Source organism: Geotrypetes seraphini, chromosome 4 (genome assembly GCF_902459505.1).
Source record: "Geotrypetes seraphini chromosome 4, aGeoSer1.1, whole genome shotgun sequence".
NCBI classification, from domain to species: Eukaryota; Metazoa; Chordata; class Amphibia; order Gymnophiona; family Dermophiidae; genus Geotrypetes; species Geotrypetes seraphini.
In genome coordinates this window covers 3075186-3100699 of record NC_047087.1, presented here as the reverse complement: position 1 = coordinate 3100699, position 25514 = coordinate 3075186, and the positions used below count along the sequence as shown (strand labels likewise).

Genomic DNA, 25514 nt, shown 5'->3' with positions numbered 1-25514 from the left:
TAAGAGGAGGGGAAGCGGTGGGCGGGAGGTGGGCCGACCTACACCTAGGTGTACAGCAGGTATAACCAAAACTTTAGGCAGGTTGCCTAGTTGGCACTTAAACCTGTTTTGACTTGGTCTAAGTCAAAACATATAAGTGCTGAAAAGGGGCCGTTGAGCTGATCGCTGCAGCTCAGCGGCCCCAGCAACCTGCCTATTGCTGCAGGAGAGATGACTCATCTCTCCTGCTGCGATGGTGATCGCCCACCCCTCTCCGAACCGCGGCACTTCGGGGTGAGCATCGCGGCAGGGTATCTCCCCTGCCGGCGATCCTCACCCCAAAGTACCGCGATTTGGAGGGGGATGGGCGATCACCATCGCTGGCAGGAGAGATGAGCCATCTCTCCTGCAGCGATCAGCCCTCCCCCGGCTATTAACATCGGGCAGGAGGGGGCCCAAGCCCTCCTGCCCGGCAACACCCTGACAGCATCGGGGCAAGAGGGAGCCCAAGCCCAAGGGTGAGACAAGAAAGAACTATCCAATCAGATGACAGTAGGTTGAAGTTATAGAATTCGCTCAGCTGTTAACCAATAAACTGTCAATTTTTAACCCATTCTTTTCCATGAGACCTTGTCTGGATAATCTTCATCTTTTATCGGCAATAAATTGTTTGATATTTAGAATAAAGATATCTAAATCCTGCAGAGCATGACTTCTGGCATTCTTTAATCAGTCAAATGGTAATCCATTTCCCTTATTCCTCCGTGTCTGGCTTCCTTTCTAACAATCAACACATTAAATCCATTTGAAGAATGTCAAGTTTAAAAGTCACTATTTCCATCTTTACTGTAGCATTAACTCCTTTCCACGAATCACTCATAAATTCATACCAGATATGAAATTTCCATCTATCATAATTCTGAATTCATATTAAAATTTACTTATTCCATTGGTGCTACTTGATGCGAAATATAGTCTTTTAATATTCAATTCCTGCCCTGAATCAAGAGTCTGGACTATTTCTGTCCTCAAAATGTTCACATTTTAATCTTCCTAATCTTAGAGAGCTTGAATCCCTTATGAAAACTATCAACACCAAAGGAATGCAAGTTGAAGTAATTCCTCCCTTTATTCTTAAGAGATATTTTGCAATATTTGGTCCTTTAATACTTACCTTGATTAAAGAAAGTCTGCAGCAAAGCATTATGCCTTTAGCATGGAAAAAAGCAATTATCCGTCCTATTGTGAAAGATCCAAAAATTAGCTCTGAAGAAAAATCTAATTATAGGCCCATTGCAAATATTCCCTACTTAGCAAAGTTAACAGAAAAGATTGTATTTAATCAAATTTCAGAATATGTAGAAAAAACAAACGTCCTACATCCAAACCAAAAGGGTTTTAGACAATATCACTCCACGGAACATTCTCTAATAGGCATGACAACTTCCATACTCTATCATCTAGACCATCATATGTCTGTTCTTCTGATTTCAATCGACCTTTCATCAACTTTTGACACTATCGACCACATTCTTTTATTAGATAGACTTCAATCTATCGGTATTTCAGATCAGGTTTTGCTTTGGTTTAAATCCTATTTTGATGATCGCTCTTCCACTGTCTTCTTTAATAATTCTAATTCTGAAAGTTTTTCAGCACCTTATGGAATTTCGCAGGGATCGATTCTCTCTCCTCTTCATAGAAACATAGAAAATGACGGCAGAAAAGGGCCACGGCCCATCTAGTCTGCCCATACTAATGGCCAACCCCCTAACTACCTCCATGAAGAGATTCCACATGCCAATCCCATCTTTTCTTAAAATCTGACATGCTGCTGGCCTCAATTACCTGTTGTGGAATAGAAACACCTCATGCACCCCTCATGACCCTGTGTCAATCTATTGGTTTTTTCGTATTTGCATATGCGGACGACATTCAGCTCTTACATCCTCTTGACCCCAACAGTTCCCAACAGTTCCCTTGAAATATCAGCTATAAATGGAAAACTTGAACAGATTCATCAATGGCTCGATTCAAATAGATTGGCACTTAATATTAATAAAACAAATATCATGCTTTTTCCTTGGAAAGACAGTCATACACTCTCCTCTCCAATTACTATTAAAGGCATTGCTTTGAAGTTGATTCACAAGATCAGGATTCTCAGAATTATCTTCGATGATAAATTAACCTATCACGATCATGTTAGTTATGTTGTAAAATCCACTTTCTATAGACTCCGCCAAATTCATTCAGTGTCTAAATTTTTATGCCCAAAATCTCTAAATATACTGGTTCACTCTTTGATCATTTCTAAAATCGACTGTTTGTAATGCCCTGTTTAAAAGACTAGCTCAAAAAGAAATTAGACGCTTACAAATTACTTCAATCAAACTTATTGAGAAAGCTAAAAAATTTGATCACGTGACTCCCCTACTTAAGAAGGCACATTGGCTTCCAGTTGCTCATCGCATAATGTATAAATTATGTCTGCTTACTTTTAAGTCCTTGACATTTAAAACCCCAGCGTTTATTTATAAAGTTTTAATTCCATATATTTCATCTAGAGTACTAAGGTCAAATGACCAACATTTATTGGTCGTTCCTTCTTTAAAAGTTATTAATACACGGCGGCAATCTATCTTCTCAGTTTCGGCCCCTCAAGCTTGGAATACCCTTCCGATTTATTTAAGAGAAGAAAGGGTTTTGGAAAAATTTAAGAGCAAACTTAAGGGTTTTCTTTTTAAAGATGCATTCAAGGATTAAATGAATTGCCTATGCCTTTAATTCATCCATAATATTTTAATGACTTGTCTCTTCCCTTTCCCAATGTGTTTTTTACCTTAATTGTCTCTTTTATAACTAAATTGTATTTCTTCTCTAACTCTCCTTATGTTTGATCTTGTATGTATTTATTGAATTTTAATATGTTTAGTAGTATGAGTTTTTGTTAGTTATGTCTGTTTTCCTCAACTCTGTAACTTTTAATTGTACATCGCTTAGAATTTTGAATAGGCAATAAATCAAATTTTATAATAAACTTGGAAACTTGGAAATTTGGATATGTAACCCGCATAACAGCAGGATAGAAAAGTCCATACTGAGCCCCCAGCTGCTTTAATTGGGGCCGTAATTGTAAAAATTGTTTTCTTATGTTAGCGGTTTTATTAGCGAAGTCAGGCACCAGTAAAATTTTTGCATCTTTATAATTTAAATTTTTATTTTACTTAGCAAATTGAAGAATTTCTAATGCTTGCTGGAACCTCAAAACGCAAAATATTAATGGCCTGGGGCCAGTAAAACCGTTGGTCCGTTTTACTGGAATTCTATGGGCTCTTTCCATTTCAAACGGAAATTAGAAGATATTGTTTAATTAATTGTTTAATTAGTTTCTTGATAAAGATAAAGGTATCAACTTAGGAATTAGCATTTCTATAAAAGCCACCACTACATCTTTTCCTTCTGAATTTTCAGTGAACCCCAAGAGTCTCACATTTCTTCTTCGTGCCCTGTTCTCCAAATTTTCCAGTTGCACTGAGAAGTCTTGCGTTATCTTATGATTTTTCTGACAGTGAGCTGCAGCTGATTCTGCCCTCTCCACTTGGTTTTCCAATTTATCTAATCTGGCATTAATTCCTTCAATCTTATTAGATAAATTTGCCACTTCTTCTATTACTGTTGCTAGTTTCTCTGCATTACCCTGCAATAATTGTCAAATACATCACAGTTCCTCCCTCATATCCAGCTTATCAGGAGAATCATCAGACAGAGGAATCCTGGATGGTGTCGGCGGGTCTTGTTTGCTCCTCTTTGATTTACCTCCAGAAAATGCTGTTTCCAAGTTAATTTGTTTAGATGTCACCATTGTAGTGAAGTATGTTCAAATTGAACAAAAAGTTTTAACTTTAGCCTTTAAAAAACAATGAAATATTGCTTGGAGGGATGGAGCTGTTCAATTACCCGTCCATCCACCAGCGCTTTCAAGCCACGCCCCCCTCTTCAGTACTTTTCCAATGGAAACTCGCTGGACTAAGTGCCCTCGATGGAGAATGCCCCAACTTTGTTGGATGAGTCGAGAACTTTTCAGCACAACCCAAATATTTTCAGAGATGTACTGTATATTTCCCAAAACAAACAGAACACATCCAAGACCCCCCCAAAAAAAATGTACATAAGAACATAAGAATAGCCTTACTGGGTCAGACCAATGATCCATCTTGCCCAGTATCCTATCTTCACAATGGCCAATCCAGGTCACAAGTACCTAGCAAAAACTCAATTAGTAGTAACATTCCATGCCACTAATCCAGGGCAAGCAGTGGCTTCTCCCATGTCTGTCTCATTAGCAGACTACAGACTTTTCTTCCAGAAACTTGTCCAAACCTTTTTTAAATCCAGCTACTTTTACCACTCTTACCACATCCTCTAGCAATACATTACAAAGCTTAACTATTCTCTGAATGAAAAAATATGTAAAAGTATTTCCCTGTAACTTCATCAAGTGTCCCCTAGTTTTTGATGTAGTAAAAAATCAACCCACTTGTACCTGTTCTACACCACTCAGGATTTTGTAGACTTCAATCATATCTCCCCTCAGCTGTCTCTTTTCCAAGCTGAAGAGCCCTGACCTTTTTAGTCTTTTCTCATACGAGAGGAGCTCCATTCCCTTTATATCTTGATTGCTCTTCTTTAAAGGGGAGGGAAGTGTGTGGTGCAGTGGTTAAAGCTACAGCCAAAACATCCTGAGGTTGTGGGTTCAAACGTGTGCTGCTCCTTGTGACCCTGGGCACTTAATCCCCCCATTTTCCCAGCTACATTAGATATATTGTGAGTTCATTGGGAAAGACAGGGAAAATGCTTGAGTACATGAATAAATTCATGTAAACCGTTCTGAGCTTCGATGGGAGAACAGTACAGAAAATTGAATGAATAAATAAATTAATTTTCTAGTTCAGCTATATCTTTTTTGAGATAAGGCTACCAGAATTGAACATAATATTCAAAGTGAGGTCGCATCATGGAGAGATACAGAGGCATTATAACATTCTTAGTTTTGTTTACCATCCCTTTTCTTTCATACCTCTTAGTAGAAAAAAATAATCTTGTTAAGGTATTTTGAAATACTTGCAATCTGATTAATAATTTGTTGGCTGCTCTGCTATAAAGAGAATTACAATCCCATTGTGACAGAAGGAGAGAAGTTGGGGATACGAAGTAAAGACAGGTTTGCAATTGCAATGTCTTTAATCAATTTATTCTTGATGCAGATGAAGCAATACCAAGAGTTTATAAAACAATTAAAGTCAGAGATGGCTGCCTGCCAGCTGAGCCGGGATTATGCTGAGTCCAACCTAAAGGTCAAAGAAGAATCAATCAAGATGCTGCAGATAGAAGGAGACTTGCTTCGGCACAAAGTTGAGGAGCTTCAAAGAGAGGTATCGATTTTGGCTAGCCTCGGACATAGGAAATATGGGACAACATGAATGTTTTCTAGCACAGCTAACAAACATTTGGTTCTCACAAGACTAGACTATTGCAATGTTGTTTTTGCAGGTTTATGTACCTCAGTATCAGATTAGACATTTACAGCTTCTTCAAAACACTGCAGATAGATTTCTTTTAAATGTAAAAAGATATGATTCTATTTCACCTCTTTTGATAAAACTTCATTAGCTTCCTGTTCCCTATGGCTCTCAACATAAGATACAGTGGTACCTCGGTTTACGAGTGCACCGGTTTGTGAGTGTTTTGCAAGACGAGCAAAACATTCGCAAAATCGGCACCTCGGAAACCGAGCGCGCTTTGATTTGCAAGCGCCCACCCCTGCGAACTGGCACCCTCCCCCCCGCAATCCGGCAACCCCCCCCCCCCGCTGCCATCGGGCTCCCCACCGCTGCGACCTGAGGTCCCCCCAACCCACCCGAACCCTCTTCTTACTTTGCTATAGCCTCCGCAGTGGCACCGGCACCAGCATGTCCTGTGCGTGGTGCCGGTGCCTGAAGATCTGCTTCCTGTGCTGGGCCTTGAGCATGTGCGCATGCTCAAGGCCTGAGAGTTCACGTCGAACATGAACTCTCACGTCGAACGTGAATTCTCAAGGCCCAGCACAGGAAGCAGATCTTCAGGCACCGGCACCATGCACAGGACATGTTGGTGCCGCTGCCGCTGCGGAGGCTACAGCAAAGTAAGAAGAGGGTTCGGGTGGGTTGGGGGGACCTCAGGTCGCGGCGGGGGGGTGCCCGATAGCGGCGGGGGGGGGTGCCCGATGGCGGCGGGGGGTGCGGATCGCAGGGGGGGGGGCCTTCGGGGGAGCAATGCCGGTTGTGGGGGGGGGAACCTATCAAAGCGAGTTTCCATTATTTCCTATGGGGAAACTTGCTTTGATAAACGAGCATTTTGGATTACGAGCATGCTCCTGGAACGGATTATGCTCGTAATCCAAGGTATCACTGTACTTACTTTAATACATCATGGCCTTTATGAAAGGTCACCTAGTTACCTTGCTAACATAAATTATTCTGCTACTTTGAGCTATCCATTACCATCAAAGTATGAAGACTTATTTATTCTTTCTCCTTCACAGGCCTATTTAGCATCTACATGGCATTCTGCATGCTTTTTTATTTCTCCATGAACAAGAGACACATTGAGGAGGAAGTCAGGGAACTCGAGAAATTCATTGAGGAAGCCTACAGGAGGAGGGTGGAAGAGAACGAACTTCAGATGGAAGATGAAGTTACACCAACATGGAAGGGAGAAGAAGAAGCAGATGACCTCAAAGAAGACGCCCACAGAGGAGCATCACACGAGGGGGAGAAAATGGCTGGTCGATGCCTAGAAGAAGAAACAGCGAAGCACATCGAAGACATAGAAGAAGAAGCAGCGAAGTACTCCAAGGACATTGACCTGAGACCGAAGCGAAAATTAAAGAAGGGAAAGTCAGCGATCCTAGTGGGAGACTCGATCCTGAGGCATGTGGACAGCCACGTTGCAGGAGGGAGAGAGGATCGACTGGTGACCTGCCTCCCAGGAGCAAGAACCAAGGACATCGTAGACAACATTGGAAAGATCCTGGACGGAGCGGAGACAGAAGAGACCACAGTATTGATCCACATCGGGACGAATGATGTCAGCAGGAGAGACTACAGAAGAAGCACGCTGATTGAACAGTTCAAGATTCTGGGAAGGAAGCTGAAGATGAGGATTCAGAAGATAGCGTTCTCAGAGATCCTACCGGTACCAAGGGCAGATGTGAAAAGACAGGAGGAACTACAATCAATGAATGCGTGGATGAGGAAATGATGTGAGGAAGAAGGATTCCACTTCGTGAGGAACTGGACAACGTTCTGGGGCAAGAGCAAGCTCTACAGGAGAGATGGACTGCACCTGAGCGCGGTGGGAACTAGACTTCTAGCAAACAACGTCAGGAAAGGAATAGAACAGGCTTTAAACTAAGAAGAAGGGGAAAGCCGACAGTCGACCAAGCATCGACGATTCGGAAGAAGGTATCCCATGAAGATACTAAAGGGAAAAAAGGCTGGGAAGAAACAATGGTCAAATTACAGGAGTTAACTAACACAGAAGAGGAGGTTAGAAGTATTGTAGCACAAGAGAATAAACTAAAGACCGAAGCACAGGGAAAGGAAATGAAGACAAGAAAATAGCAGGATCTAAATTGCATATATTCAAGGTTTCAAGGTTTATTAAATATTTGATGAATCGCTATATCTTTATTTCAACCTGCCGGATGCGGACTGGAATGTTCCGACTGCGGAATCGGAAAGAAGTAGGGAGATTGTGGATGCCTTTCAAGAGGCTCTGCTCAGACAAATGGTGACGGAACCCACAAGGGAAAAAGCGATATTGGATCTGGTCCTCACAAATGGAGAGAGTATCTCTAATGTTCGAGTGGGTGCTCACCTGGGTAGTAGCGATCATCAAACGGTTTGGTTTGATATAACGGCTAAAGTGGAGAGCGGCCGCACGATACTTAAAGTCCTAGATTTCAAACGTACGGACTTTAATGCAATGGGAAAGTACCTGAAGAAAGAGCTGTTAGGATGGGAGGACATAAGAGAAGTGGAAAGACAGTGGTCTAAGCTGAAAGGAGCGATAAAAATGGCTACGGACCTTTATGTGAAGAAAATCAATAAAAACAAGAGAAAAAGGAAGCCGATATGGTTCTCCAACCTAGTGGCTGAGAAAATAAAGGCGAAAGAGTTGGCGTTCATGAAATATAAAAAAACCCAAGAAGAGGAGAGCAGAAAGGACTACAGGGTGAAACTGAAAGAAGCCAAGAGAGAGATACGTTTAGCGAAGGCACAGGCGGAAGAACAAATGGCTAAAAATGTAAAAAAGGGAGATAAAAATTTTTTCAGATATATTAGTGAAAGGAGGAAGATAAAAAATGGAATTGCTAGGCTAAAAGATGCTGGGAACAAATATGTGGAGAGTGATGAGGAGAAAGCAAATGTGCTAAACAAATACTTCTGTTCTGTGTTCACAGAAGAAAATCCTGGAGAAGGACCGAGATTGTCCGGCAAAGTTACACGAGAAAATGGAGTAGATTCTGCGCCGTTCACGGAGGAGGGTGTTTATGAGCAACTTGAAAAACTGAAGGTGGACAAAGCGATGGGACCAGACGGGATCCATCCCAGGATACTAAGGGAGCTCAGAGAGGTTCTGGCGTGTTCTAATAAAGACTTGTTCAACAAATCTCTGGAGACGGGAGTGATTCCTGGGGATTGGAGGAGAGCGGATGTGGTCCCTATTCATAAAAGTGGTCACAGGGATGAAGCAGGAAACTACAGGCCGGTGAGCCTCACTTCAGTTGTTGGAAAAATAATGGAAGTGTTGCTGAAAGAAAGGATAGTGTATTTCCTTGAATCTAATGGGTTACAGGATCCGAGGCAACATGGCTTTACAAAAGGTAAATCGTGCCAAACGAACCTGATTGAATTTTTTGATTGGGTGACCAGAGAGCTGGATCAAGGACATATGCTAGATGTAATTTACTTGGATTTCAGCAAAGCCTTTGATACAGTTCCTCATAGGAGGCTGTTGAACAAACTTGAAGGGCTGAAGTTAGGACCCAAAGTGGTGAACTGGGTCAGAAACTGGCTATCGGACAGACGCCAGAGGGTGGTGGTTAATGGAAGTCGCTCGAAGGAAGGAAAGGTGACTAGTGGAGTCCCTCAGGGTTCGGTGCTGGGGCCAATCCTGTTCAATATGTATGTAAGTGACATTGCTGAAGGGCTAGAAGGAAAAGTGTGCCTTTTTGCAGATGATACCAAGATTTGTAACAGAGTAGACACCGAAGAGGGAGTGGAAAATATGAAAAAGGATCTGCAAAAGTTAGAGGAATGGTCTAATGCCTGGCAACTAAAATTCAATGCAAAGAAATGCAGAGTAATGCATTTGGGGATTAATAATAGGAAGGAACCGTATATGCTGGGAGGAGAGAAGCTGATATGCACGGACGGAGAGAGGGACCTTGGGGTGATAGTGTCCGAAGATCTAAAGGCGAAAAAACAGTGTGATAAGGCAGTGGCTGCTGCCAGAAGGATTCTGGGCTGTATAAAGAGAGGCGTAGTCAGTAGAAGGAAGAAGGTGTTGATGCCCCTGTACAGGTCATTGGTGAGGCCCCACTTGGAGTATTGTGTTCAGTTTTGGAGACCGTATCTGGCGAAAGACATAAGAAGACTTGAGGCGGTCCAGAGGAGGGCGACGAAAATGATAGGAGGCTTGCGCCAGAAGACGTATGAGGAGAGACTGGAAGACCTGAATATGTATACCCTAGAGGAAAGGAGAGACAGGGGAGATATGATTCAGACGTTCAAATACTTAAAGGGTATTAACGTAGAACAAAATCTTTTCCAGAGAAAGGAAAATGGTAAAACCAGAGGACATAATTTGAGGTTGAGGGGTGGTAGATTCAGGGGCAATGTTAGGAAATTCTACTTTACGGAGAGGGTGGTGGATGCCTGGAATGCGCTCCCGAGAGAGGTGGTGGAGAGTAAAACTGTGACTGAGTTCAAAGAAGCGTGGGATGAACACAGAAGATTTAGAATCAGAAAATAATATTAAAGATTGAACTAGGCCAGTTACTGGGCAGACTTGCACGGTCTGTGTCTGTATATGGCCGTTTGGTGGAGGATGGGCTGGGGAGGGCTTCAATGGCTGGGAGGGTGTAGATGGGCTGGAGTAAGTCTTAACAGAGATTTTGGCAGTTGGAACTCAAGCACAGTACCGGGTAAAGCTTTGGATTCTCGCCCAGAAATAGCTAAGAAGAAAAAAAAAAAAAAAAAAAAAATTTAAATTGAATCAGGTTGGGCAGATTGGATGGACCATTCGGGTCTTTATCTGCCGTCATCTACTATGTTACTATGTTACTATACAAAGCGATGTACATAATAATAAAATAAGTTAAGTTAAAATACATACAGTATATATATAAACATTAGAAGTAAGACAAGACCAACAACAATACTAAAGCAAGAAGCCTAAGAAACAAAATGGGGGAGTTGGAATCCATGGCCAATGCAGAAGACATAGACATTATTGGAGTCTCTGAAACGTGGTGGAATGAAGAAAACAAATGGGATACAGCACTGCCAGGGTACAAGCTCTATCGCCAGGACAGGTCAGGACAAAAAGGAGGTGGAATAGCCCTATACATAAAAGAAAGCATACAATCGACAAAAATGGACAAAGCAGAGATGACCAACAAGCTGGAATCGCTATGGGTTAAAATACTGGGAATGAAAGGGCCTGAAATAAAGATGGGTCTATACTATCGACCACCCGGGCAAACCAGAGATATCGATGAAGAAATGGAAGACGAGATGAAGCGTGAATGCAAAAGCGGTAACACGGTTATTATGGGAGACTTCAACTATCCTGGGATAGACTGGAGTCTTGGAATCTCAAAATGCGCTAGGGAGACAGAATTCCTGGAGGCTATACAAGATTGCTTCATGGAGCAGCTTGTAAGAGAACCGACGAGAGGAAATGCCACTCTGGATCTAATCCTAAATGGGTTAAAGGGACCAGCAAAGGAAGTGGAAATAGTAGGACCGTTGGGAAACAGCGATCATAATATGATCAAGTTCAAGGTCGAAGTAGGAATACCGAAAGGAAATAGAACCATAGTGACAACGTTCAACTTCAGGAAAGGAAACTACGAAGCAATGAGGAAAATGGTAAGGAAGAAACTTAGGAACACTTCCAGAAAATGGCAAATGGTAGAACATGCCTGGTCTTTTTTCAAGGACACTGTGAGCGAGGCGCAAAATCTGTATATCCCCAAATTCAGAAAGGGGTGCAAAAAGAGTCAAACAAAAGACCCGGCGTGGATAACTAAAATAGTGAAGGAAGCGATAGGAAATAAGAAATATTCATTCAGGAAATGGAAAAAGGACAAAACTGAGGACAACTGGAAAGAGCACAGGAAGTATCAAAAAGAATGTCACCGTGTGGTTCGAAAAGCCAAAAGAGAGTATGAAGAGAGGCTAGCCAGCGAAGCTCGAAATTTCAAACCGTTCTTTAGATATGTTAGAGGGAAGCAGCCAGCCAGGGAGGAGGTGGGATCGCTGGATGATGGAGACAGGAAGGGAGTGGTGAAGGAAGAGAAAGAAGTAGTAGAAAGACTTAACATGTTCTTTTCGTCTGTATTTACAAATGAAGACACATCCAACATACCGGAACCTGAGCAAATCTTCAAGGGAGATCAAGCAGAAAAATTAACATCCATGGAAGTGAGCCTGGAAGACGTACGCAGGCAGCTAGAAAAACTAAAAACTGACAAATCCCCGGGTCCGGACGGAATCCATCCAAGGGTTCTGAAGGAACTAAAGGAGGAGATAACGGAACTACAGCAGCAAATCTGCAATCTATCCCTGAAAACAGGCATGATCCCAGAGGACTGGAAGATAGCCAATGTTACGCCCATCTTTAAAAAGGGATCAAGAGGTGACCCAGGAAACTACAGACCGGTGAGTCTGACCTCGGTTCTAGGGAAAATGGTGGAAGCACTTATAAAAGACAACATCGACGAACATTGTGAAAGAAACAAACTTCTGACAGCCAGCCAACATGGTTTCAGCAAGGGGAGATCGTGCCTAACAAACTTATTGCACTTCTTTGAAGGAATTAACAAACGAATGGACAGAGGTGACCCCATAGACATCATATATCTAGACTTCCAAAAAGCCTTTGACAAAGTACCCCACGAACGCCTACTTCGGAAACTGAAGAACCATGGGGTGGACGGAGATGTGCATAGATGGATCAGAAACTGGTTAGAGGGTAGGAAACAGAGAGTAGGAGTGAAGGGCCTCTACTCGGACTGGAGGAGGGTCACGAGTGGTGTCCCATAGGGCTTGGTGCTTGGGCCGTTGCTATTTAATATATTCATAAATGATCTAGAAACAGGGACGAAGTGTGAGATAATAAAATTTGCGGACGACACCAAACTATTTAGAGGAGCTCGGACTAAAGAGGACTGCGAAGAATTGCAAAGAGACTTGAACAAACTAGAGGAATGGGCGACGAGATGGCAAATGAAGTTCAACGTTGAGAAATGTAAAGTACTACATGTGGGAAGCAGAAACCCGAGGTGCAGCTATACGATGGGAGGGATATTATTGAAGGAGAGCACCCAAGAAAGGGACTTGGGGGTAATGGTGGACATGACAATGAAGCCGACAGCACAGTGCGCAGCGGCTGCTAAGAAGGCAAATAGAATGCTAGGCATAATCAAGAAGGATATTACAACCAGAACGAAAGAAGTTATCCTGCCGTTGTATCGGGCGATGGTGCGTCCGCATCTGGAGTACTGCGTCCAATATTGGTCGCCGTACCTTAAGAAAGATATGGCGTTACTAGAGAGGGTTCAGAGAAGAGCGACACGTCTGATAAAAGGGATAGAAAACCTTTCATACGCTGAGAGATTAGAAAAACTGGGACTCTTTTCCCTGGAGAAGAGGAGATTTAGAGGGGATATGATAGAGACTTACAAGATCATGAAAGGCATAGAGAGAGTAGAGAGGGACAGATTCTTCAAACTTTCGAATTATAAAAGAACAAGAGGGCACTCGGAAAAGTTGAAAGGGGACAGATTCAAAACAAATGCTAGGAAGTTCTTCTTTACCCAACGTGTGGTGGACACCTGGAATGCGCTTCCAGAGGACGTAATAGGGCAGAGTACAGTACTGGGGTTCAAGAAAGGATTGGACAATTTCCTGTTGGAAAAGGGGATAGAGGGATATAGATAGAGGATTACTGCACAGGTCCTGGACCTGTTGGGCCACCGCGTGTGCGGACTGCTGGGCACGATGGACCTCTGGTCTGACCCAGCGGAGGCACTGCTTATGTTCTTATGTTCCTTTATTATGCAATGCCTTACCAGTATCCCTTTGTAAGGAACTCTCTTTCAAGAATTTCAGATCTCTTGTTAAAATCTTTTTTTTTTCTCTGGCTTTTGCCACTTTCCCTAGACAGGAGGTTTCTCTGGAGCCATGAGGCCATTTTTGATTTTTAGAGTGTGTGGTCCTGCTGAATGTTGAGTATCCTGTTTTGAACTGGGGTTCATTTCCAAAACTGTTATGGCTGCTTTTGCTTTTTATGTACACCACTTTGGCCTGTTTTTTAGAAAAGGTGGTTTAAAACAATTATTGAGAATAGCCTGAAGTTTTTCTCTAATCCTTCATCTTTCCTTGTCTTTTCCCCTCTCTTTCCACCCTGCATGCTCATTTGTCTTTCCTTCCTAATTATCTTGCTCAGAATCTAGTTTTTATTTAAACCTTCACCAGTTAATATTAAGCCTGCAGCAGTAAGTAGTTTTTAAGCTGTTGACAGTTGTGGACAGAATTAAGCCTGGATGTTCAATGTTTGTTTATTTATTTTTGTTTAAAAAATGTCTTACATGCTACATCTACAATTCTGAGCGAGTTACAAGTAAACACTCATAATTTAAATAAACATTAGACAAAAAACATAAAACAAAAAGTCACATACATTAAACTATAAAAAAAAATCTAAAACCAGGCTGCCCTGTGAACTTCAATAAGATAAGTTGCTCAACATAGTATCCCAGGATACTAAGGGAGCTCAGAGAGGTTCTGGCGAGTCCTATTAAAGACTTGTTCAACAAATCTCTGGAGACGGGAGTGATTCCTGGGGATTGGAGGAGAGCGGATGTGGTCCCTATTCATAAAAGTGGTCACAGGGATGAAGCAGGAAACTACAGGCCGGTGAGCCTCACTTCAGTTGTTGGAAAAATAATGGAAATTTTGCTGAAAGAAAGGATAGTGTACTTCCTTGAATCTAATGGGTTACAGGATCCGAGGCAACATGGCTTTACAAAAGGTAAATCGTGCCAAACGAACCTGATTGAATTTTTTGATTGGGTGACCAGAGAGCTGGATCGAGGACATATGCTAGATCAGTGTTTTTCAACCTTTTTTGGGCAAAGGCACACTTGTTTCATGAAAAAAATCACGAGGCACACCACCATTAGAAAATGTTAAAAAATTTAACTCTGTGCCTATATTGACTATATATAAAGTAATTCTCTTGAATAGGAATCAAATAAACACAAAGAAAGTATTTTATAATTACTTTATTATGAAATATTAAGTAAACAGAATAGTGAAAAATTATAAAATACTTTATTCAGTGCGAAACCTGGGCCTGTTTGGCTGAACACAAAGCTGATATTCTGGCTGGAATCGAAGAAAGACACACACGTAGCTCTTCGTCAACAGCTCTCAGTCTCTCTCTGTATTTGGTTTTTATAGCATACAAAAATAGACAAATATACCCTCCATCCTTTTTATTAAACCACAATAGCAGTTTTTAGCGCAGGGAGCTGCGCTGAATGCCCAGCGCTGCTCTTGATGCTCATAGGCTCCCTGCGCTAAAAACCACTATTGCGGTTTAGTAAAAGGTCATCATATTGTAAAATATAGACAGCAGATATAAATTCAGAACTATGCATAGTAAGTGAAGGGAAGTTTTCATCTCTGGGAATTTACCCAGTTAACTATTAAGTTATTTGGGCAAATTCCTTTGAAAACTGTGGTAATACTGCCTCTACTTTGCTAAATTTAAAATAAAATCATTTTTCCTACCTTGTCTGGTGATTTCTGGTTGCACTTTCTTCTTCTGACTGTGCATCCAATCTTTCTTCCCTTCTATCAGCCTGTATGCTTTCTCTCCTCCACACCTCATTCCCTCCCCCAACTTTTTCTTCCTCTCTCCCTGACCTTTCTTTCTTTTTTTCTGTTTCTCTTCTTTCCTTCTGTTTCCCTGCCTGCCCCCTTTCTTTCTTTCTCCCTGCCGTTCCCCAAGCCACTGCCACTGCCGCTGCCATCGGGGAACAGGACCCACCAATGGATAACAGGCCCCTAAGCCGACGCCGACGCATTCTCTCCCTGACGTCAATTCTGCAATCGGAGAGAAAGTTCCGCCCAGCCAGGCAGCGATTGGCTGGCCCGAACTTCCTCTCCGACTGCAGAATTGACGTCGGGGAGAAGAAGACTTATCAGCTCGATAGATTAGATCGCCAAGACAAAGTGAGTCCTGGGTGATCGACTCACTTTGCCATGGCGAGCTACTGGCGCCCCTGCCTCGGGCCCCCTGTCAGCTCCGGGCCCCTGAATGCAGGACTGGTAGTACTGCCCTGATGGCGGCCCTGCGGCACACCAGGCAACATCTCGCGGCACAAAAAACACTGTGCTAGATGTAATTTACTTGGATTTCAGCAAAGCCTTTGATACAGTTCCTCATTGGAGGCTGTTGAACAAACTTGAAGGGCTGAAGTTAGGACCCAAAGTGGTGAACTGGGTCAGAAACTAGCTGTCGGACAGACGCCAGAGGGTGGTGGTTAATGGAAGTCGCTCGAAGGAAGGAAAGTTGAGTAGTGGAGTCCCTCAGGGATCAGTGCTGGGGCTAATCCTGTTCAATATGTTTGTGAGTGACATTGCTGAAGAGTTAGAAGGAAAAGTGTGCCTTTTTGCAGATGATACCAAGATTTGTAACAGAGTAGACACCGAAGAGGGAGTGGAAAATATGAAAAAGGATCTGCAAAAGTTAGAGGAATGGTCTAATGCCTGGCAACTAAAATTCAATGCAAAGAAATGCAGAGTAATGCATTTGGGGATTAATAATAGGAAGGAACCGTATATGCTGGGAGGAGAGAAGCTGATTTGCACGGACAGGGAGAGGGACCTTGGGGTGATAGTGTCCAAAGATCTAAAGGTGAAAAAACAGTGTGACAAGGCAGTGGCTGCTGCCAGAAGGATGCTGGGCTGTATAAAGAGAAGCGTAGTCAGTAGAAGGAAGAAGGTGTTGATGCCCCTGTACAGGTCATTGGTAAGGCCCCACTTGGAGTATTGTGTTCAGTTTTGGAGACCGTATCTGGCGAAGGACATAAGAAGACTTGAGGCGGTCCAGAGGAGGGCGACGAAAATGATAGGAGGCTTGCGCCAGAAGACGTATGAGGAGAGATTGGAAGCCCTGAATATGTATACCCTAGAGGAAAGAAGAGACAGGGGAGATATGATTCAGACGTTCAAATACTTGAAGGGTATTAACATAGAACAAAATCTTTTCTAGAGAAAGGAAAATGGTAAAACCAGAGGACATAATTTGAGGTTGAGGGGTGGTAGATTCAAAGGCAATGTTAGGAAATTCTACTTTACGGAGAGGGTGGTGGATGCCTGGAATGCGCTCCCGAGAGAGGTGGTGGAGAGTAAAACTGTGATTGAGTTCAAAGAAGCGTGGGATGAACACAAAGGATCTAGAATCATAAAATAAGATTAAATATTGAACTAAGGCCAGTACTGGGCAGACTTGCACGGTCTGTGTCTGTATATGGCCGTTTGGTGGAGGATGGCCTGGGGAGGGCTTCAATGACTGGGAGGGTGTAGATGGGCTGGAGTAAGTCTTAACAGAGATTTCGGCAGTTGGAACCCAAGCACAGTACTGGGTAAAGCTAAGAAGAAAAAATAAAAAAATTTAAATTGAATCAGGTTGGGCAGACTGGATGGACCATTCGGGTCTTTATCTGCCGTCATCTACTATGTTACTGTGATACAACAAGCCTAGTAGCTTCCTCTCAACCATCTCACTTGCATAAGAAATGTCTCTGAAACAGCACTGTTTTAACTTGCTTCCTAAAATTTAGTAAAGATGATGCACTCCTTGCCTCCTGATGCAATGAGTTCCACTCCTTGTACTGTCAACATAGAACGATGAAATCGAGACAGTTTTCATTGAGAGAACTGCCAAACAGAACTTTTCCTCAGAGTGTAATGATACAATTTCAGAAGATCACTTAGCATTACCGGCTTCTTTGTATGCCACAACTTGTAAATCAGACCGAGTACTTTAAACTCAATATGTGCAGCAATGGGTAACTAATGGAGACTTACTAGAAAAGGTGTAATATGGACAGATTTTGAAGTCAATCAGTCACGCTGCGATGTTTTAAACCAATTGAAGAGCTTGACCGGCATACTTTAGTAAACCAAGATAGAGGACATTACAGTAATCAAGTATAGGAATCAATATAAGAACAAAAGCAATGCCTCCGCTGGGTCAGACCTGAGGTCCATCGTGCCCAGCAGTCCGCTCACGTGGTGGCCCAACAGGTTCAGGACCTGTGCAGTAATCCTCTATCTATACCCCTCTATCCCCTTTTCCAGCAAGAAATTGTCCAATCCTTTCTTGAACCCCAGTACCGTACTCTGCCCTATTACGCCCTCTGGAAGCACATTCCAGGTGTCCACCACACGTTGGGTAAAGAAGAACTTCCTAGTATTTGTTTTGAATCTGTCTCCTATCAACTTTTCTGAGTGCCCTCTTGTTCTCTTATTTTTCAAAGGTTTGAAGAATCTGTCCCTCTCTACTCTTTCTATGCCCTTCATGATCTTGTAAGTCTCTATCATATCCCCTCTAAGTCTCCTCTTATCCAGGGAAAAAAGACCCAGTTTCTCCAATCTCTCAGCATATGAAAGGTTTTCCATACCTTTTATCAGACGTGTCGCTCTCCTCTGAACCCTCTCGAGTAACGCCATATCCTTGCACTGTTAACTGTTTGAAAATTCTCTGTTGGCAGAAAATCTCGTTGGGCTATATTCAGCCACCAGTGTTGAGTATCTATGGTTAGGCAGTAACCTGGAAGTTATGTAGATGCCAATCAGTAATTAATACTGGCCCTACATAGGACTGCCTTCTGTGAGGTCCCGGCTGCCTGCTTAGCCATATGGGTGCCAGCACTCTGGTCTGAGGGTGTATGGGATGAAAAAGGACCTAAAGACGCATTGCAGGGATCGAGGGCACAAATGGACCAGGTAAGCGGCACCAACACAGAACAACAGGAAACAGAGGGGCAAAGTCATTGTGAAAAAGAGCCCAGGACGGAGTGGGAACTAGGAGAGCAGGAAGCGCAGGGGAAACAGGCAGAGGACGTCACACACACACAACAGGAGGAGGACGAAGCTCAGGAGCTGGCAAACCATGAGGGAAACTACAGGAATACCAAAGCACAAGGAAAACAAAAAGAGAGGACTAAAAACTGGGTCTTAAACTGCCTATACACAAATGCTAGGAGCCTGAGGGCCAAAATGGGAGAACTGGAAATCACAGCCAGCAATAAGGACCTAGACATAATTGGAGTCACAGAAACGTGGTGGACCGAGGACAATCAATGGGATGTGGCCATACCAGGGTACAAACTATACAGGAAAGACAGGACACATAAAAAGGGTGGAGGAATAGCGCTGTACATAAAAGACTCCATACCATCAGCCAGGACGGAAACAACAGTACGGGCGGATGGCCTGGAATCACTATGGGTTAAGCTACAGGGAGGAGCAGGAGCAGACATTAAACTGGGTCTGTACTACCGCCCACCTGGACAACCGGAAGAAATCGACCAGGAGATGGAGGCTGAACTGAAGCAGGTATGCAGAAGCGGAAATGTGGTGGTGATGGGGGACTTCAACCATCCTGGGATAGACTGGAGTATTGGGCACTCAAACTGCGCAAAAGAGACAAAATTCATAGAAGTCACGAGGGACTGTTTCATGGAGCAGCTGGTCACGGAACCAACAAGGGGCGATGCCACTCTTGACCTAATCTTCAACGGACTAGGGGGGACAGCAAAGGAGGTGGCGGTATTACCCCCACTAGGTAACAGCGATCACAACATGATCCAGTGCAGGCTTGAAATTGGATCATCAAAGGGGAAAAGAACCACAACGACGGCACTCAACTTCAAAAAAGGAAATTATGATGCCATGAGAAAAATGGTGGGAAAGAAGCTCAAAGGCAAAATAGGGAAGAAGGAATCCGTAGAAAAAGCCTGGACCTTATTCAAGGAGACTGTGCACGAAGCACAAAGCATATGCATCCCCAAGTTTAGAAAAGGGTGCAAAAAAAATAGAACAAAAAACCCAATGTGGATAACAAGTGCAGTGAAGAAGGCGATAAGCGACAAGAAAGCATCGTTCAGAAAATGGAAAAAAAGACCAAACAGAGGAGAACCAAAAAGGGCACAAAGAACACCAGAAAGAGTGTCACCGAGTGATTAGAAAAGCAAAAAGAGAATACGAAGAGAGACTGGCAAAGGAAGCAACAAACTTCAAGTCGTTCTTCAGATACGTCAAGGGGAAGCAACCGGCGAGAGAAGAAGTGGGACCATTGAACGATGGAGACAGAAAGGGAGTTGTAAAAGAAGAGAAAGAGATAGCTGACAGGTTAAATGCGTTCTTCACGTCAGTCTTCACGATGGAGAATATAACCACCATTCCGGAACCCGAGGAGATCGTAATAGGAGACCAAGACGATAAGCTGGTCTGTTTAGAGGTAAGCCAAGAGGATGTACTCAAGCAGATTGACAGACTAAAGAGCGACAAATTGCCGGGTCCGGATGGCATTCACCCAAGGGTACTCAAGGAACTAAAAGACGTAATAGCGGAGCCACTTCGACAGATATGCAACCTATCCTTAAAAACCGGAGATATCCCGGAGGATTGGAAAATAGCAAATGTCACGCCCATCTTCAAGAAGGGCGCAAGGGGGGACCCGGGAAACTACAGGCCGGTGAGCCTGACCTCAGTCCCGGGAAAGATGATGGAGGCACTGATTAAAGACAGCATCTGTGAACACATTGAAAAAAATGGGCAGCTAAAACCGAGTCAACATGGCTTCTGTAAGGGTAGGTCATGCCTCACAAACTTATTGTACTTCTTTGAGGGAGTGAACAGCCAGGTGGATAAAGGGGAATCTATAGACATCATTTACCTTGACTTCCAAAAAGCCTTCGACAAGGTGCCACACGAGAGACTGCTTAAAAAGATATGGAACCACGGGGTACAAGGGGAGGTCCACCGATGGATCAAAAACTGGCTGGCAAACAGGAAGCAGAGGGTTGGCGTAAAGGGACACTACTCAGACTGGAAAGGGGTCACGAGCGGAGTTCCGCAAGGGTCGGTGCTGGGACCGCTCTTGTTCAATATCTACATAAATGATCTAGAGGCGGGAACTAAGTGTGAAGTCATTAAATTTGCAGATGACACCAAACTATACAGCAGGGCTCAAACCAAGGAAGACTGCGAGGATCTCCAAAAGGATCTAACGCAGCTGGAAAAGTGGGCCGAAAAGTGGCAGATGAGCTTCAACGTGGGGAAATGCAAGGTCATGCACGTGGGGAAAAAGAACCCGATGTTCACATACAAAATGGGGGGAATACCACTAGGGGTTAGTAACCTGGAGAGAGACCTGGGAGTGATGGTAGACGCAACACTGAAGGCATCGGCGCAATGCGCCACAGCCTCTAGGAAAGCAAACAGAATGCTCGGTATTATTAAGAAGGGTATTACGACCAGGACGAAGGAAGTCATCATGCCGCTGTATCGTGCAATGGTACGGCCGCATCTGGAGTACTGTGTCCAGTACTGGTCGCCGTACCTCAAGAAAGACATGGCGGTACTTGAGGGAGTACAAAGAAGAGCAACCAAACTGATAAAGGGAATGGAAAATCTCCCATATACCGACAGATTGAAGCAGTTGGGACTTTTCTCCCTGGAGAAGCGAAGACTTAGAGGAGACATGATAGAAACCTTCAAGATCCTGAAGGGCATAGAAAAAATAGACAGGGGCAGATTTTTCAAATTAAGGGGCGCCACAAGTACAAGGGGGCACTCGGAGAAATTGAAAGGGGACAGGTTTAGAACAAACGCTAGGAAGTTCTTTTTCACTCAGAGGGTGGTGGATACATGGAACGCGCTTCCAGAGGCTGTTGTAGACAAGAAAACATTAAATGGTTTCAAAGAAGGTTTGGATAGATTCCTAGAAGAAAAAGGGATTGGGGGGTATAGATAGGTATAGACCATTGCTCAGGCAATGGGCCTGATGGGCCGCTGCGGGTGCGGACCGCTGAGCAGGATGGACCTATGGTCTGCCTCAGCGGAGGCAACTTCTTATGTTCTTATGTTCACTTAAACCATACTGAATTTTCCCTTTATTCCTCTGATTCTCCAGAGACTGGCAGGGGATATGCAGTCCCACTTGATGGTGAAGTTTCTGATTGAGCCAATCAGGTCAGACTCTCCCCTAGCTATAGTAAGCTTTTGAGCTTACTGAGCATGTGCAAGATTGCCCTACTCTACGAGCCCCCTCCCCTCCTCCTGTCAGCTTTTTCTGACCTGTTCTAGTTCAGAAGTGGCTCTCCCCTTCTCAGAGAAAAACAAAAAAGACTAAACATATCAACGTAGTTTTAGTGAGGAAAGCCTTTGCTTTCTTGCCCTAGGAAGTTCTTCACCCAACAGGTGGTGGACACCTGGAACGCGCTTCCAAAGGGAGTGATAGGACAGGGTACGGTATTGGAGTTCAAGAAGGGATTTGACAATTTTTTGAAGGAAAAGGGGATAGAAGGGTATAGATAGAGGGCTACTATACAGGTCCTGGACCTGATGGGCCGCCGCGTAAGCGGACTGCTGGGCATGATGGACCTCAGGTCTGACCCAGCAGAAGCACGGCTTATGTTCTTATGTTCTAAGGCAGCTGGTTGCCTTACCAGTACATCAGATCCTTCAAGATCTCCAACTTGCAAACTGGCAAAAACCATGGTCAGTATCCACGGCATCCAAGCGTCTGGAGATCAAATACAAGGTGCAGAAAGCATCTGGACATGATGCTTTTCAACTTTCTCACCACTCTATGGTGTCAGAATCAGCCATTAAGAAGGATAATATATCTAAAACATCTAATGTTCCTCCTGGAAAGGACTGTCCACTTTTAGACTCTACTGGACCTATGGTCTAACAGGGCGCTATGCTCACCTCAAGAGTTAAGGCTTATCAACTCCAGATTTTGCATTTCCAGCATTCCATCTTGCAGCAGTTGGAATCAGCTTCGCCTGAGTCCATCCCCAATTTACAGGTGGCTCTTCAGGAATCTACTTACCACTTAAACAAGACGAATTATGACGCCTATGATATGATTACCAGAACAGCAGCAGTGGCCTTAGCTGCCAGACATACGGCATGGCTGAAGGCATTAAGTCTTCGAAAAGATCTTCATGACAGGCTAGCAGATGCTCCTTGCTTGGGTGACAGTCTCTTTGGAGCAAAGGTGAAGGACACCGTTGCACAACTAATTTGGCAGCAGATCACAACGGATCAATGGGTACTCAGCATTGTGCTTCAGGGATATTGACAAAATTTCCAATCCCATTCCCTACCTTCCAAAATCCCCTCCACAGTTCCTCCACAACATGTGCTCCAATTGGTAACGGAAATCTCACTTCTTCTAAAAAACAATGCCATAGAAGTCCCGCCTCTTCAGCTCAATCAGGGGTTCTACTCAAAGTTTTTTCTTATCCCCAAGAAGACACAAGGCCTTCGTCCAATTCTCGATCTCAGACCTCTCAATGTCTGCTTAAAAAGGGAAAAGTTCAGAATGCTTTACCTTCTTGTGATTCTGCCTCTACTACAGCAACATGATTGGTTAGCCACCCTAGATTTCAAGGATGTCTACACTCATGTTCCCATTTATCCTTCCCACTGGCAATTCCTCAGATTCAAATTTCTCAGTCATCATTTCCAATACAAAGTCTTACCATTTGGCCTCTCGTCGGCCCCAAGAGTCTTCACGAAATGCCTGGCAGTGGTGGCAGCACATTTAAGAACACAGCATCATATAGTGTTCCCGTACCTGGACGATTGACTGTTGCTGGCTCACTCAAGGGACTGTTTCCTTCTCACCATTCAGGCCACTGTAAACACCTTACAAAGTCTGGGCTTCATCATCAACTTCGAAAAGTCCAAACTCACTCCAGTGCGTGCCCTAACTTTCATCGGAGCACTCTTGGACACCAACTCTTCAAGGGCCTATCTGCTTCAGGAAAGACATCAAGCTATCATACATTTGGCTCATCAAGCACGGCGGTCAACTCACTTGCCAGTTCAAGAGATATTAAGACTGCTAGACCACATGGCAGCCTCACTTTCATTGATACTGCATGCCAGACTCCACATGCGTCCTCTACAATGGCACCTAAAGCTACACTGGAACCAGCCTCTCCACCCACTGTATCAGCTGATTCCTCTGCCTTCCAACATCAAGGATTCTCTTCTATGGTGGATTCACTCCACCTCCCTTCTGGTAGGATGCCCATTCCAACTCCTACCGCCTTTTCTAACCATCACCACCGATGCTTCCAATCAGGGTTTGGGGGCACACCTCAACAATCTTCACACTCAAGGTCTCTGGACTCCCTCAAAAAAGTCCCTTCACATCAATCATCTGGAGCTCAGCACAGTTTTTTATGCTCTTCAAGCTTTCCGTTCCTGGATAGCTCACAAGAACATTCTTATTCAAACTGACAATCAAGTGACCATGTTCTATATCACAGGTGTCAAAGTCGGTCCTCGAGGGCCAGAATCCAGTTGGGTTTTCAGGATTTCCCCAATGAATCTGCATGAGATCTATTTGCATGCACTGCTTTCAATGCATATTCATTGGGGAAATCCAGAAAACCCGACTGGATTCCGGCCCTCGAGGAGGGACTTTGACACCCCTGTTCTATATAAACAAACAGGGTGGTTCAGAATCCCTCAAAATGTGCAGAGAAGCATATCGCCTCTGGTCCTATGGCTTGTTGCTCAATATAGATCTTCGTGCAGTCTACATTCCAGGGGATCAAAATGTCCTGGCAGACTCTCTCAGAAGGAAGCTCGACCCACACGAATGGGCCCTCAATCCTGCAGTCCTAACATCCATTTTCCATCAATGGGGGTCTCCTCAAATGGATCTCTTTGCCTCCCCAGTCAATGCACAGTGCACCCTCTTTTGCTCTTTGCGTCCAGCTCCTCAAGCTTTAGCAAGGGATGCTTTTTCAATCCATTGGAACCACATTCTACTCTATGCATTTCCACCATTCCCTCTCATCTCCAGGGTGCTTCAAAAAGTTTTAATAGACAAAGCACATCTCATTCTCTTTGCGCCCTGATGCCCAGGCAGATATGGTTTCCATTTCTTCTGGATCTTCTAGATACGCCCCTGATATCCTTGGCAACCATCCATCCCTGCTGTTTCAACACAATGGCCAGTTACTCCATCCCAATCTCCGCAGTCTGAGTCTCATGGCATGGAAATTGAGAGCTCACTCCTAACTGATCTTCCGCTCTCACAATCTGTCAAAAGTATTTTCCTAGCAGCACGGTGTCCTGCTACACAGAAATCCTATCAAGAAAAGTAGAAACGTTTTTCAGTATGGGCTCAAGTTCATGGTTTCCAACCCCTCCAGTGCCCACTGGACCATATCTTCACATATCTCCTGCATTTGTCTGATACAGGGCTTAAGATGAATTCTGTCAGATATCATCTATCAACAATTTCTGCATACCACTTGTTGGTCAACAATAAACTAATTTCACAGCATCCTCTTATGGCACGTTTCCTGAGAGGTCTCAACAATCTTAGACCTCCATTGAAAACCCCTACCCCGGGCGGTCAAGTGATGCATTCAACCTAAGAAGACATGTCTCAGCACCTCTCCTGACCCCTGCGCTCATTAATCAGCTTTTTCTTTCTATATTCTAGTTCTGCGGGTCCCTAGCCTCTTGTTTCTTACGGGGCTTTCTGTAGGCTGCCTGCCTATTCTATTTTCGGATGTGTTCCTATGGTATGCTGATCCGAGCCTCGAAGCCTGCCAGGTTTCCAAGAGGCCCTTCCACCCCCGCTAAGATGGTGGCATCGACACCTCCTGCGTGGGCCCTGCACAGCCCAACGATCTCTCTTCCAGCGGATGCAATTGAGAAGTTAAAATCCTACGTCACCACTTTGTTAACCAATAAGCTGACTCGCCTGCAGACCACCGTGGATGGGATCAAAGACACCTTGGAGTGGCAGGGTGTGCTATTGCAGCAGGTGGAGGATAGGGTGTCCACACAGGAGTATCATACGGGGGTGTTGGAGGTGGGAGCCCAAGCTCTGGAGGAGAAAGTCCGCTGGCTGGAAGACTG

The 25514-nt window shown here is 44.0% G+C and overlaps 1 protein-coding gene across 2 annotated transcripts in view; it reads left to right on the top strand.

Moving 5' to 3' along the window:
- The window catches only part of PMFBP1 (polyamine modulated factor 1 binding protein 1), a 561980-nt gene that overhangs the window by 170013 nt on the left and 366453 nt on the right, over positions 1-25514 (top strand). For both annotated transcript variants that reach the window (XM_033943674.1, XM_033943673.1), the window contains one exon: positions 5247-5414. In XM_033943674.1, the coding sequence (XP_033799565.1) occupies positions 5247-5414 (168 nt within the window). The remainder of the gene's footprint in view (positions 1-5246; positions 5415-25514) is intronic.